General features: G+C 37.8%; 1 protein-coding gene and 1 non-coding gene across 4 annotated transcripts in view; both read right to left on the reverse strand.

The window, feature by feature from the left end:
* Nucleotides 1-546: 546 nt before the first annotated feature.
* SESN1 (sestrin 1) overlaps nucleotides 547-13,581 on the reverse strand; it is a 595,113-nt gene continuing 582,078 nt past the window's right edge. For all 3 annotated transcript variants that reach the window (XM_049771185.1, XM_049771183.1, XM_049771184.1), the window contains 6 exons: nucleotides 11,808-12,050; nucleotides 8,615-8,762; nucleotides 6,500-6,612; nucleotides 3,317-3,507; nucleotides 2,236-2,380; nucleotides 547-1,730 (listed from right to left, as the gene is read on the reverse strand). In XM_049771185.1, coding sequence (XP_049627142.1) covers nucleotides 1,644-1,730; nucleotides 2,236-2,380; nucleotides 3,317-3,507; nucleotides 6,500-6,612; nucleotides 8,615-8,762; nucleotides 11,808-12,050 — 927 coding nt within the window. In that variant the 3' untranslated portion in view covers nucleotides 547-1,643. The remainder of the gene's footprint in view (nucleotides 1,731-2,235; nucleotides 2,381-3,316; nucleotides 3,508-6,499; nucleotides 6,613-8,614; nucleotides 8,763-11,807; nucleotides 12,051-13,581) is intronic.
* LOC126007553 (U6 spliceosomal RNA) lies at nucleotides 11,589-11,692 on the reverse strand. Its single transcript, XR_007495104.1, has one exon. It is a non-coding gene; the product is annotated as a U6 spliceosomal RNA (small nuclear RNA).

The following is a 13,581-nucleotide window of genomic DNA, read 5'->3' on the forward strand; positions in this document are numbered from 1 at the left end:
TATATATAATTCTGTGTGTGTCTGACACAGGTAATCAAATTCAGGTCTCATGTATGTACTTTATTGCCAAGTCACATCCCTAGAGCCCTGGGAAGATCTTAAAAGCAGATCATTTCTCTGTTTGTTCAGTCCCACCCCCATTCATCTAATATAAATTTGTAGCCACTAGAATGAGCTCAGTGTTTTGACGAGTAACAGCTCTGACTAGATTTAGAGCTATTTCTAGTTGGCAGCATCATATTTTTCTTCTATAATTGCTTTCTAATATTTAAACAGTATATTTGAACTCTAAAGCATCTCAGTACAAAAGGGACAAGGTATGGTGCCTCTGGGGGTTACTGTCAGGTAAAGATGGTGTGAGAGTTTATCTCAAAGATCCTCTCTTTGTGTTCTTCAAATGGACTTTGAGAATTTTGCCACTTAATAGTTGTTCACTGATGCATTATTAAGTTAATTTTCTTGGTTAATGAAAGTAAAGAGAAACTCAGAACCATTTACTGACTGTGGAGTCATGACTTTTAAGGAATTGACACAGAAAATCAAAACTGGAGAAAAATTATTATTCTTTATTGAAAAATACCAATAATACTGACAGACTTCAGAAGCAATTCACTCTTCCAGAATACAAAGTACTTAATACATTTTTTTCAAACTTGTTTGCATTTCAAAGCACTTTTTTTGTAAATCACATCTGATAACCTGACTAAATTTTTTCCAGCTTTATTATTTATGGAGCTGCACAACCTTTAAGTAAGGACCAAAGGGGGGGGGGCAGAACATACAAGTGTCTTCGGAGACACTGCCCTCTATTTTGGTTCTGAAAAATACTGCCTAAGACAGTTGCCCTCCAGTGTCAGAGAATCTTGGGAAACAACACATCAAAAGATAAGATAGCCTTTAACATTATATAGATTTTTTTTCACGTATTCACTTTCATTTAAAATCCCTTTTTTCTGAACAAGGTTGGTAAGAATGCCACTGTAACTTAATGTTTCCAATAACTGATTTTTAAAAAACAACTACAATGAAAGAAAAGAACTTTACCATCAAATGGTCTTTGCTGAGCTGGGTTAAGTCAATATTTTTAGATGCAAAAATATTAACACATATGCAGGTTTAATTTGAAACCACAAAAATTATGTACGTAGGCTCAGATAGTAGCAGTGTTCACTTTTATTACTAATATTTATTACTAATAGCTTAACTGGAACAGCCACTCGAGTCATTTCACCAGCAGGAATAGCAGCACCAAGACCTAAAATTCTGTATGTATAAAAGCTTACATCATTATCCAAGTCCCATCCTTTGCATCTCCAATTCTTGTTATCATTTAACATAAAAGCAACAGGATTTGGAGAGCTACTATTTGCTGTCGTAAAACAGTTTACAGCATTTTGTACTGTCAAAAAGCAAAATACTGTGAATGGCAGCCCCTTTTCACAGTTCTAATCTTGAAGCTGCCAAGCATCCACTGCTCGTGAAGCAGTGGTAGTTCCACAGTAAAATAGCAGAAACTAAAGGAATCATGGCACAATGAATTTCTGGATTTCTTTAAAAATCTACCATTGGTCCTGGGGCTTAGTACCTTCCCCATGTAGATTATATTTGCTGATCATCCCATCATCATTAATGGAGGAGAGACATCAGGTCATGTAGCGGGTAATGGCTCTCAGAGCATAAAGGAGTTCAGCTTGCATTCTAGCTTCTATAAGAAGCAGATTAACATGAACCTGGAATATAAAACACAATATTATTAAGGCAGGGTTAAAGTATTCAGTTTTTCATAAACACCTTGAATTCGTGGCATGTTTGAGTCTGAATTAATTTCTGGTTGTTGTATTTCAAATAGCTTTTACTGCTGGTAAAATTATGATCGTCACATTGTTACACAATCCCATATGAGGTCTTGACCCAGAATAACCCCAGTTTCAGCAGCCAGAGCCAGGACTGGAGAGAACAGGTTAAAAGTCTGAGCACATGCTTTGCAATGGGAATCCTGCTGAATTCCATTCCTGGCACCACAGGGTGTGGCCCTAAAACAAAGCCTACAAGTCAGACTGCTCTCGAGTAAACACTGACTTCAGCATTAAAATGAGGTTCCCTTTCCAGGGACAACTGAGACACCTATGTTGGGATGCTGTTTTCCAGTCTGACAAAGGGCTTGAGTGCCATTAGGTGGAACAGGGAAGGAGAATCATTGCTAAATTACAGTAAACAGCCAAAACAGACACAGACCTTCTCAGAGTGCTTGAATTGCCTCCAGAAGCTATCATACATTCTTTTGGTAACCTTTTCAGGAGTGCATACGATAGTTTTGATATAAACTTTAAAGCTACGATCCAATAGCTGGTTAATTTCACCATAGTCATAGTCATCATATCTGTAAAAGACAATATTATATTTTTAGTGTACAATCAGTATTCTTAAAAAGGACATTAATATATAGACATAAATGCAAAATTCCATATTTTTCCTTCATTGTATATAGGAAGCTCTTCCTGTCAAAAAAATTTTACAGTATATAATGGGTTTTATAAGTGAGTTTAAAGAGAAGTTAGGGAGATAAACAGAAAATGTCAAAGTCGGGACAGAGTGGTAGTGCAGTGGTAGGGCGTTTGCCTTGCACACAGCTGACCTAGGACGGACCACGGTTCAATCCCTGGCATTCTATATGGTCTCCCAAGCCAGGAGCGATTATTGAGCGCATAGCCAGGAGTAACCCTGGCTAAGTAACCCTGGGTGTGGTCCCCCCCAAAAGTCAAAGTTTAGAAAGAGTTTATGAATTTTGCTGAAATTAACAAACTAATAAGATAGTACTTATTATTGGTATGAATTCCATGATTAAAATAAACAATTGCTTTTCTTACATTTCCAGGAATTTCTGGAGTCAGAAGAGAAAAAAAATAGGTGTGGGGAGGGTCTGCCCTTGAGGTAAGGATGATTTACAGATGGGAATCTACATACCTACAAGGTGATCAGGGGAAGGTATTACGGTCTGTCCAACTGATGGTTTCCAGATAAGAATATAAATTCTCCTATTTAATTAGAGTTCAGGCACCTTTCATGAAACTAAAGCTAATAATTCTATCTACTACTGACTACATTTTCAAGTTATCAAAAAGTACCGCAGATGGAATCTATATGGACTGTGCTACAGAGAACTATATTTTCTATCTAACAAACTAATTGAATACCTAACAGGGCATCAGTTTTCAGTTTAGTAAAGTATCATGGTAGCTGGAGCCTAGCTAGAGGGATACTGTAATAAGGATATTGGGTGCCACAAAGTGTGTCAGAGATGAAAGGAAATACTAACCTTATTCCAAACATGCAGTGAATATAGTTCCAAATAGCACGTCTGAGCATTGAGGTATCAACATCTTTGTGCATTGCCATTGTATTATAAGTAAGATTGTAAGCAATGTGGAATTTCTCATCAATCAACTGTCCCACATCTGGATAAAGGCGATTTACCAAAGAATAACCATGGTCTTCCCAGCAATAGTCCTTAGAGAGAGTACAATAATTAAAATGTGGCTTAGTCCGCTGCTTTCAATCTATGATGCTACATTCAAAGACTTAACATTTTACAATCAAGTGAGCCAAGTTTAAAAAAAGTAATCTCTTCCCCTTACATGAAGACCATCCATTTTAGCCGTTTCCAGAGGCAACCTTTTTCATTTGTGAATTTTCAATTTGATATTTTCATCAATTCTTTTTCTCATGCTGCCCATACTCCTAGCTTTCATTCCCAGTAACTGAGACACTTGGTTTTTCTACATGCTTCCTTTTTATTTTAAACAAAATTAGCCCCATATTATACTACTCCATATTAATTTTCCTCAAACACCTTCAAAGAGGTTATCACTCAAGATAAAGCAACATTGTGGTCAAGTCCTATACAATTACTATTTTAAATGGATTTTCACACTAACAACTATGAGCAGGACTACCTTAAATCTCTGAGCATTCCATCTAAATTCAATTCAGGAGGTAGGGCTCAGAGGACAATATGTAGTGCTAGGGATTGAACTCAGTTAGTTGCATGCACGGTACATGCCTTAATCTCATACTCTCTTTTGTCTTCTCTCTCTCTCTCTCTTTTTAATTTTTTGGCCACACCCAGTGACACTCAGGGGTTATTCCTGGCTATGAGTTCAGAAATCGCTCCTGGCTTGGGGGACCATATGGGACACCTGGGGATGGAACTGCGGTCCGGTCCATCCTAGGTTAGCATGGGCAAAGCAAATGCCCTACCACTTGTGCCACTGCTCCAGCCCCTTGCCTTCTCTTCTTAAATTATTATGTATCAAGGTTCCAGCCAGTTTTTGTTTTGTTTTGTTTTGTTTTGGGGCCACACCCAGCGGTGCTTAGGTGACTCCTGGCTTTGTGCTCAGAAATCACTCCTGGGGCCGGATGCTGGGAATCGAAATGGGGTCTGTCAGGGGTTGGATGTATGCAAGGCAAAAGTCCTATGGCTGTGCTATCGCTCTGGCCCCCCAGCCAGTTTTTTTTTAATGACCTTCTTTCCCTGACTGTTGCCCCTCAGCTATTGCTTCATCATGCTTACTACTTCTACTTTCAGAACATTCAAAACTTAATCTCTGTATTTCCAGCCCACACCATCTCTTCAATTTTATTTCCTGATAAATTTCCCTCTAACATAAATACTCTTTCATTCTACCTTGTGCCCTGTTTTTATCACTTTAAAATGTTTTGCCATGGGCCAAGGGAGATAGTTCACAGGACTAATGTGCCTGTTCTGTATGCTGAGGGCTAGATGGGTTCAATCCCAGAACCCAGTGAAGAACAGCCCAGATCATCACTAGGTGTGTACCCAAAACAAAACAAGTTTAGCCAAAAGTTTAGCAAGGAAACAAATCCTTACAGTCCTATTTTTTTTTTAAATAATTATTCTGCTAGAAAAAGAGTTTCTAATCCTAATACTTGTTGTCAACAATCATTAGAAAAGTGGTATCAGGGCCGGAGAGACAGCACAGCAGTAGGGTGTTTGCCTTGCACACAGCTGACCCAGGACTGATGGTAGTTCGATTCCTGGCATCCCATATGGTCACCTGAGCCTGTCAGGGATGATTTCTGAGTGAAGCACCAGAAGTAACTTAACCCCTGAGTGTAGTCAGGTGTGACCCCAAAACAAAAAACAAAAACAAAAAAAGTGGTATCAACTCATCTGAATATCAACCTATCCAAATAGTATATAATAGGTAATTTAGAAAATACATTTAAATTACCATAATTTCTACTAAAGGACTTAAAGAAGTCTGACAAAACTAGAACACAGAATAAACATCTAAGTGACTGATGATTCAGCAAGATGATACAGCTCCTGATAAGTCTAAATGAATGAGGGACCAAGTTTCTATATACAGATTGTACTAGGAGAGTCTATGTTTCAAAATTAACATTTGGGGAGCTAAATAAACTTCTTAAAATTTTTTTAATTGAAATCACTGTGAATTCTAAGTCCTTCATAGTTGGATTTCAGACATATAGTAACAGTGAATTAGGGCCATTCCCACCACCAGTGTTGGCCTCCCTCCACCAAAGTTCTCAGCATGCATCTTATACTACCACCCACAGCCCCCTGGCTAAGGTGTAACAGGCCCATTTTAAGTTTAGATTGTTATATTTTGGGTCTGTTGATTCTACTGTTGTTGACTTTGGCTTAGATTATATACATTTTCTATCAGTACTTTTGGAATAGCACTCATGTAAATCCTCACCAAAAATTACAAATTCTTCCAAAATTCTGATTTAAAAAATATTTAGTTCACATTATTTTAAAGGGAGCTACAATACTATACTTTGTTTCCCACAGAATTGGTAAGAATTCACCCAAACTAAAAATGAAACATTTAATCTACTTTTCTCCTAAGTCCTAATTTTGGGCACTCCGGATTCAGGTACTGTGCAGTGTCAGGAATCAAAGTGATGAAACTTTATGCTTGAGATAGAGTGTGTCTCTTAGGCCTGACATATATACAAACAGAAATCACTTCACTTTAACACTAGGGCTTAGTGAAAGAGAGAGATAGAAACCAATGCTATGAATACAGACAGTATTTATTTTTCACTTATCTGTGCTTCGTGTTTTGGTACACTGCCTAGAAATCTAACCACTAATTGTAGTTTTGGGTGAATGAGTCTTGAATTCTGAGCAACAATTTATTAACTTTAATAGCATAATACATATATTAGGGGAATTGCCTGTACATAGAAAAGTTACTCCTTTTGGGGGTGGAGTGATAGTACAGTGGGTATGGTGTTTGCCTTGTACATGGCCAACTGAAATACAAGATCCTGATATTGTCTCCCAAGCACTACTAGGTATGACCCAAATACAAATTAAGAAAAAAAAAAAAAAGACTACTTCTTTCTTCAACAGTTTATAGTTCTCATTTCAAGTAGCTCTTATTTTAAGTTAAAACAGAAATACTTACATACTCAATCATGTGAAAACAATAAATTGCAATGTTACCTGTACTCGAAATGTTGGAACATGCATTCCATGCCTAGAGAAATCCTTGTAGCCATAACTAGTATCTTCAAAGTGACGAGATATCTCTCTGGCTGGTGTAACCTCTTCATCATCTGGAATAATTTTTTTAAAAAGCCATTGAAAGCTTTTCCAAAAGAGGATGCTAATTAAAATTCACTTTACCTATAACAAGTTAAAAATAGGGTAGTCCTTTCTCTGACACTGAGTAATCAGTATGAACTGAAGCAGGGGTCCTCAAACTTTTTAAACAGGGGCCAGTTCACTGTCCCTCAGACCATTGGAGGGTCTGACTATAGTAAAAACAAAACTTATGAACGAATTCTTATGCACACTGCATATATCTTATTTTGCAATGAAGAAACAAAACAGATACAAATACAATATATGGCCCGCGGGCCATAGTTTGAGGACCACTGAACTGACGTCTTAAAATGATTAAAGAGATATAGTGTACTTACCAGAAAATGGAATATAATAAAAGTAGATTTTACTATTAATAATATTTATGATTGAATTTTATATGCTTTTCTGTGTCACAGACCCTTTTCCTTGGTGGCTCCATTCTAAATTATACCTATCAGGTTCTATGTAGAAACATACACTGAATTAACTATTAAAAATAGCTAATGCTCTAAACTTATAAAACTAGGACTATTTTTGGTTGATTATATATGCCATGCAACATATAACAGGATCTTTCAAACATCCTAGGAACAATTCTAAAACCAAAATAATAGATGTCATTTTTTACATGCTTCTTGATTTGTTTTATATCTATCTGGATTCACGTTGAGAATTGAGAGATTAGTTTTAAAAAATAGGAACAACACTTTCCTCAAAGAAAAATTCACCCTCTATTCATAATTTTTCCTTTGAGGTTAAATCTTTAGTACTTGGTTTTTGTTTTTGTTTTTTGTTTTTTGTTTTTTTTTTGGTTTTTGGGCCACACCTGGTTAACACTCAGGGGTTATCCTGGCTATGCGCTCAGAAATTGCTCCTGGCTTGGGGGACCATATGGATGCCGGGAGATTGAACCACGGTTCATCCTAGGTCAGCTGCGTGCAAGGCAAGTGCCCTACGGCTTCGCCATTGTTCCAGCACCTATCTTTGGTACTTTTTTTTTTTTTTTTTGGGTCACACCCGGTGGTGCTCAGGGGTCACTCCTGGCTGTCTGCTCAGAAACAGCTCCTGGCAGGCACGGGGGACCATATGGGACACCGGGATTCGAACCAACCACCTTTGGTCCTGGATCGGCTGCTTGCAAGGCAAACACCGCTGTGCTATCTCTCCGGGCCCTATCTTTGGTACTTTTAATGTCAAAGTTCATTTTAAGGATCGTTATTAGCTTTTTTTTCCTGTTAAATCCTATATACAGAGACAGGCTAGCAAAGAATTTACATGATTATTATATTGGATAAATATAAACATTTATAAATAGATATAAATGTAAATGATTCATTTTCACAAATACAATTTTAAAGCTAGAAATAATCAGGGTCTTATAAACTCATCTTTATTTTATTTTATTTTATTTTATATTGGGGTCATACCTAGCAGTGTTCAGAGAACCAGAGCTCAAGTCAGCCATAAAAAAGATAAGTGCTCTACACACTAATCTCTTTCTTCATTTATTTTATATTTTGGGTCGGGGGAGGGTCTCCCAGACAGTGCTTAGGGACCCGAGGGACACTTATGACAATACCTGGCCAAAGTGCAATTTGGGCCTACCAGTGCAAGGTTCTGAATTTCAGGACCTCCAGATTCCAGGCCTGCTCTCTAGCCCTTTGATCTATGTCCCTGACCCTCAATTCATCATTAACAACAACAACAAAAAAGACAAAGGGAGCGAGCATGTAAGATATTAAGTTCACAGAGCTTATTAGTAGTGAGTTTAGTTTAGAACTAATCCAAGTCAAATGTCCTCCCTTCATCTCATTCTAACTTCCTTTTCTTTATGTCCTGCTTTATTTTAAGTAATATCCAGGCTGAATAGACCTATGATGAGATCTGAAGACGTTTACTCAAATTTTTAAAAATGTTGAGCTCCATTTTTGTAAGCAATATAAACACCATATAGTTAATAACTGCTTTTACCTGAAGAGAAGACAAACATGCTCTCCCTTTTTTCTATTTCAAAACGTGAAGCCATCTCTTCCTGACTTGCTTCCTCCTCATCCCGACATTCCTGTAACTGCCTCATCTTTTCCATGAGGGCTTCGACCTCAAAGAAGGAATCACTTACCTGACAAGAAAACACAATGTGAAAACTAATGTCAGATATGAGATACAGGGTGGTCCCTACTTTAGTCTGCCACATAATAATTTGTATCTTAAAAGAGTAAGTCTAGAACCCTTAGAATATTAATGTGCAGGAATGAATAAGCCAATTATCCTGGCCTATTATACATATGATAAATTTTAGAAAGAGATAAATAACCTTAAAATGTGTTGTTTATTATACAAATATTAAAACAAAATTGTAATTGTTAAGGGGATTATAAGTGTTAAAATTTGGGGTCTGGAGAGAGTATAGTTACTGTTTACTGGCATGTATATATATATTATATACTGTATATATATGTATGTATATATATACAGTATAGTTATTATTTACTGGCATGTATATATTATGTAATATACATGTTATGTATATTATATATATAGTGTATGCCTGGCATGTACTCAACCTGAGTTTGATTCCTGTCCCTCGGTTCCCCCAAATATAGCAGAGTGCAGCCTAAAAGGCCTCAGAGCACCATTGGGTAAGGCATTGGAAGCCCCTGGCCCTACAGGGCTCAAGCAATATTGCATCCTCAGGCCCTTGTGCTGAACAGAGAACTGAGAGTATGGGGGTGGAGGAGGAGGAGAGAAACAGGCACAGATTTTAGACCTTCTGAGCACCACTTGCGAGGCTAAAATAATAAAATGTTAATATTTATCATTACCTATTCATTTCAAACAAACTGGACAAAAGTTGATTTCTACTTGCTCAGTCTTATAAGATAAACAAAGTATAAGTGGTCTGATATCAACTGTATATAGTGGGCATTTTATTGATCATCTTTTCAGTGATAGTATTTGTATAATCTACTATTTAGGGCAAAACTTATCCTTCTAGGACTAGCACTTTTGACCTGACTTCTGCAAATGGGGCTGGCAACTGTCACTTACTGGAATGACTGCAGCAGTTAACACCCCCATAGTGATAGGTCTGACAAAAAAACTGGGCAGGGGCTGGATTGATCATACAGAGGATAGGTGCTTGCCTTGCTCAGGTTCAATCGGATTAGATCCCTGGCAACTCATATGATCCCCCAAGCCTGCCAGGAGTTATTCCTGAGTGTAGAGCCAAGGGTTAAACCAAGAGCACTGCCAGGAGTAGCCCCAAAACCAAAACAAGAAGAAACTAGTCAAGTGGTCTTGAACAGCCAAACAACTACTATTTACCATTGTACCTGTATCTTTACTGTTGAAATAGGATCAAATCTATGAAATGTATATCTTAGAAAATGTAGTAAGAATGTTCAGATCTTAATGTTCAGATTAATGAGGGCTGAAAATCTGGTAAAATTAGCCAACTCAATACTTGGGAATAGGGAGTTTATCCACTAAAGAAAAATGTCTCTTTCAATAAAACTAGAAACAATCAAGAAGTACTTTTTCTTTAGTCTGTTTTAAATTAAAGATGGGGGCAGGGGATGAAACCTCAAACATCCTAGCAACTGACTCCCATGTCTCATAGTGTCCAAGCTTTGATACAGGATCAAACCTTTTGAAGATTTAATATGAATTTAGGCAATTCAACAGAAGTTTAATTGCTGGTTCTAGCCTTTGTCAATACAGTACAATGATCAACATTGGGAAAATGTTTTTGTTTTCCAGGGCTCTGGAGCCACACCCAACAATGCACCTTATGTGTTATCTAGAACTGAACTTGGATAGTTGTGTTCAAGGCAAGCTCCTTGAAACCTGGCCCCTCCCAATACTATCTCTCTGGCACAGGATATTTATGTGCTGATCTCATTATATATAAGTGTTACCTCTTATGACACTTAATAGAAGCCAAGTGATATACTGAACTTAACTCTTTAGAGGTATTTCATTTAAACTTTACAATAAACTTGTATTTCTCCTTTGATTCATATATGAAAGAACAGATTCCTAGAGGGGTTAAGATAAATCACCCATAGTTAAAAGACAATAAAGACAGTTCAACCTGTTGAAGTTTATTGCAATGGTATAGTACAACTGAGAAAATGTTTAAAATATTTTGTTATCTCTTTGGAAACAAAAAATAAATCCTTGCATTTCCCTTATAGAAAAAGAATGCAGAAAGATTTAAATAATCAAATACCAAACTGAAATTCATATATTGAAGATTTTTTTGGGGGGGGTTTTTTTTTGGGCCACACCCGGTAACGCTCAGGGGTTACTCCTGGCTATGTGCTCAGAAGTTGCTCCTGGCTTGGGGGACCATATGGGACACCTGGGGATCGAACCGCAGTCCATCCAAGGCTAGCGCAGGCAAGGCAGGCACCTTACCTTTAGCGCCACCGCCCGGCCCCCATATATTGAAGATTTAACTCAAGGGACAAAGAGATAGCATAGGGGTTAAAGCACTTGACATAAATATTAGCCGACCCTGGTTCAGTTCAGTCTCAGCACCACATATTGAACTTGAGCAGGCCAGGAGTGATCCCTGAGCACAGCTGGGTGTTGCCCCAAAACAAACAAAAATTTCAACTCATTCTGACCACTTAAGACAATAATAATTAAAAAAAACTATGAAAATGTAAATATCAGGGTAATCTCTAAACTGGTTTGTTTCTTTTGTGTCAAAGGGAATTAAAGGATGTAATAAGCAACAGAAAATTTTCAACACCTTCACTGTCCTCAGCCTCACTTCATCTCACTACAGTTGCTACTCAATATAAAATTCTGCAGTGTACATGTTGGGTGTTCCAAGTGGACCATAATCGTATTTGTGCCTTAGCACAAAACCAATGTTATCATCTGGAGGTGTCAGTAAATATTTGTTTAATTATATTTGGGGCTAATACCTTTTTTTTTAAACATGTAAGGCTTCACGAATATGCATGTCATCCTTGTGCAGGGGCCAGGCTAATCTCTGTATTGTTCTAGTTTTACTATATGTACTGCTGAAGTGAGCAAGGGGGGGGGTCCTAACATCTTTATGGATTTATGGTAGGTTTTAGTAAGAAGCCAAATTAAAAATAAGAGTAATTATGATTGGACTTAATATAATCCGGTAGTTAATAATACTTACTGAGACATTTCCTGCTGAGTTGACCTGCATCTCATCCACACTGTGATTGCCATTTGTAATGTCGCAGATGCAGTAGTTACTAATAGAAGGAGGTCTGAATGTGTGGCCACCATCACAGTGAATTTCCGGACTGATTCCACAGCCAAATGTGAACGAGGCAAGAGAATGATAGTGTGTGAGTAGAACTACTGCATGTACCAGTTCTGCAAGGGACCAGCTGTGCTCTTCGGCTTTTAACAGATTCTTTTGGAAAGAAAATGAGAATATATTTTATATTGGGGCATGGCGCTGGTCAAAGCATAGAGTTTATGTTAGATTTTTCCTGTCAAAAACAAGAATAGTCAATAGTCCCTACCTAACACTTAAATGTAAAATTACATTTAGAACTCAGAATTTGCTACTTTAACTTTTATATGTTTTTTTATACATATAGCTTAAAATAATCTAGTAAGAACACATTTATTTTATTATTTTGTGAAATCCTGGCTTAAATACAGCACAGAGGCCAGGGACACAGCTCAAGGAGTAGAGAACATGCCCAGTATGGGTAAGGCACTAAGTTCAATCAAGCATTTTGTCCCCCCAAGCTCTGCTGGGTGTGGTCCCCAAGCACCACTGGGCTTAGTATCAAGCTGAACTTGGGTGTGGCTCACATTTTAAAACATGTAATGGAATGCGTTTTTCTTGAAAGCAAATGCCATATTTCAGATGCTGGATTATGAATGCATTAGCTCTGTTGTTAGTTCAGAGTCTCAAATGTAACCTTGGTTTAAAGTGGAACTGGTGGACAAGGGATATGGCTCAGTGATGAAGTTCATGCTTAAAGTCATTACTCTCTCTCCCTCTCCCTCTCTCTCCCTCTCTCTCTCTCTCTCTCTCTCTCTCTCTCTTTCTCACACACACACACACGTTCACAAGTGCACACATACACATGGCTGAAGAGATAGTAGAAATTAAGGTATCTGCCTTGAAAGCACAGAAGACTCTGATCATTGCGAGGCATGAACTATAACTCCAAACTGGCCAGAATCTTTACATTGTAACACCAAATTCAGGTAAGGATATAAGCAACATGAATGCTCTTTCAGTGCTAGTGTGACTGCCAACTAGTATAGTCACTTTGAAAGATAGCTTGAGTTTCTTACAAAGCTAGACATATGATTCAGCAATACTCACTCCTCATTTATCCAAGAGAAACACATCTATCCAAAAAACCTGCATGTGAATGTTTATTAGAGCAGCCTTATTCCTAATTGTCCCAAACTGAAAGTAATCAAAATGCCTTTCAGTATGCATGTGTGTTTATATACTGAAACACATTTATATACTAAATGATTGATCAATAATTAGTGATCTGGGGCCAGAGTGGTAGTGTGGAGTGGTAAGGTATCTGCCTTGCCAGCGCTAGCCTAGGATTGACCGCAGTTCAATCCCCCAATGTCTCATATGGTCCCCCAAGCCAGGAGCGATTTCTGAGCACAGAGCCAGGAATAACCCCTGAATGTCACCGGGTATGGCCCCCCAAAAAAACAAAACAAAAATTAGTGATCAGACTAAAAAGAAGCATGAAAGAATCTCAAGTTCATATTGATGAGTGAAGAAGATAGTCTGAAAATCTACAATATGATTACACCTATATGGTATTCCATGGACCAGAGTGATAGCACAGTGGTAGGCCATTTGCCTTGCACACGTCCAACCAAATTTGATCCCTGGCATCCCATATGATCCTCTGAGCCTGTCAGGAGCAATTTCTGAACTTAGAGCCAGGAGT

Source organism: Suncus etruscus, chromosome 4 (genome assembly GCF_024139225.1).
Source record: "Suncus etruscus isolate mSunEtr1 chromosome 4, mSunEtr1.pri.cur, whole genome shotgun sequence".
Taxonomy (NCBI): Eukaryota; Metazoa; Chordata; class Mammalia; order Eulipotyphla; family Soricidae; genus Suncus; species Suncus etruscus.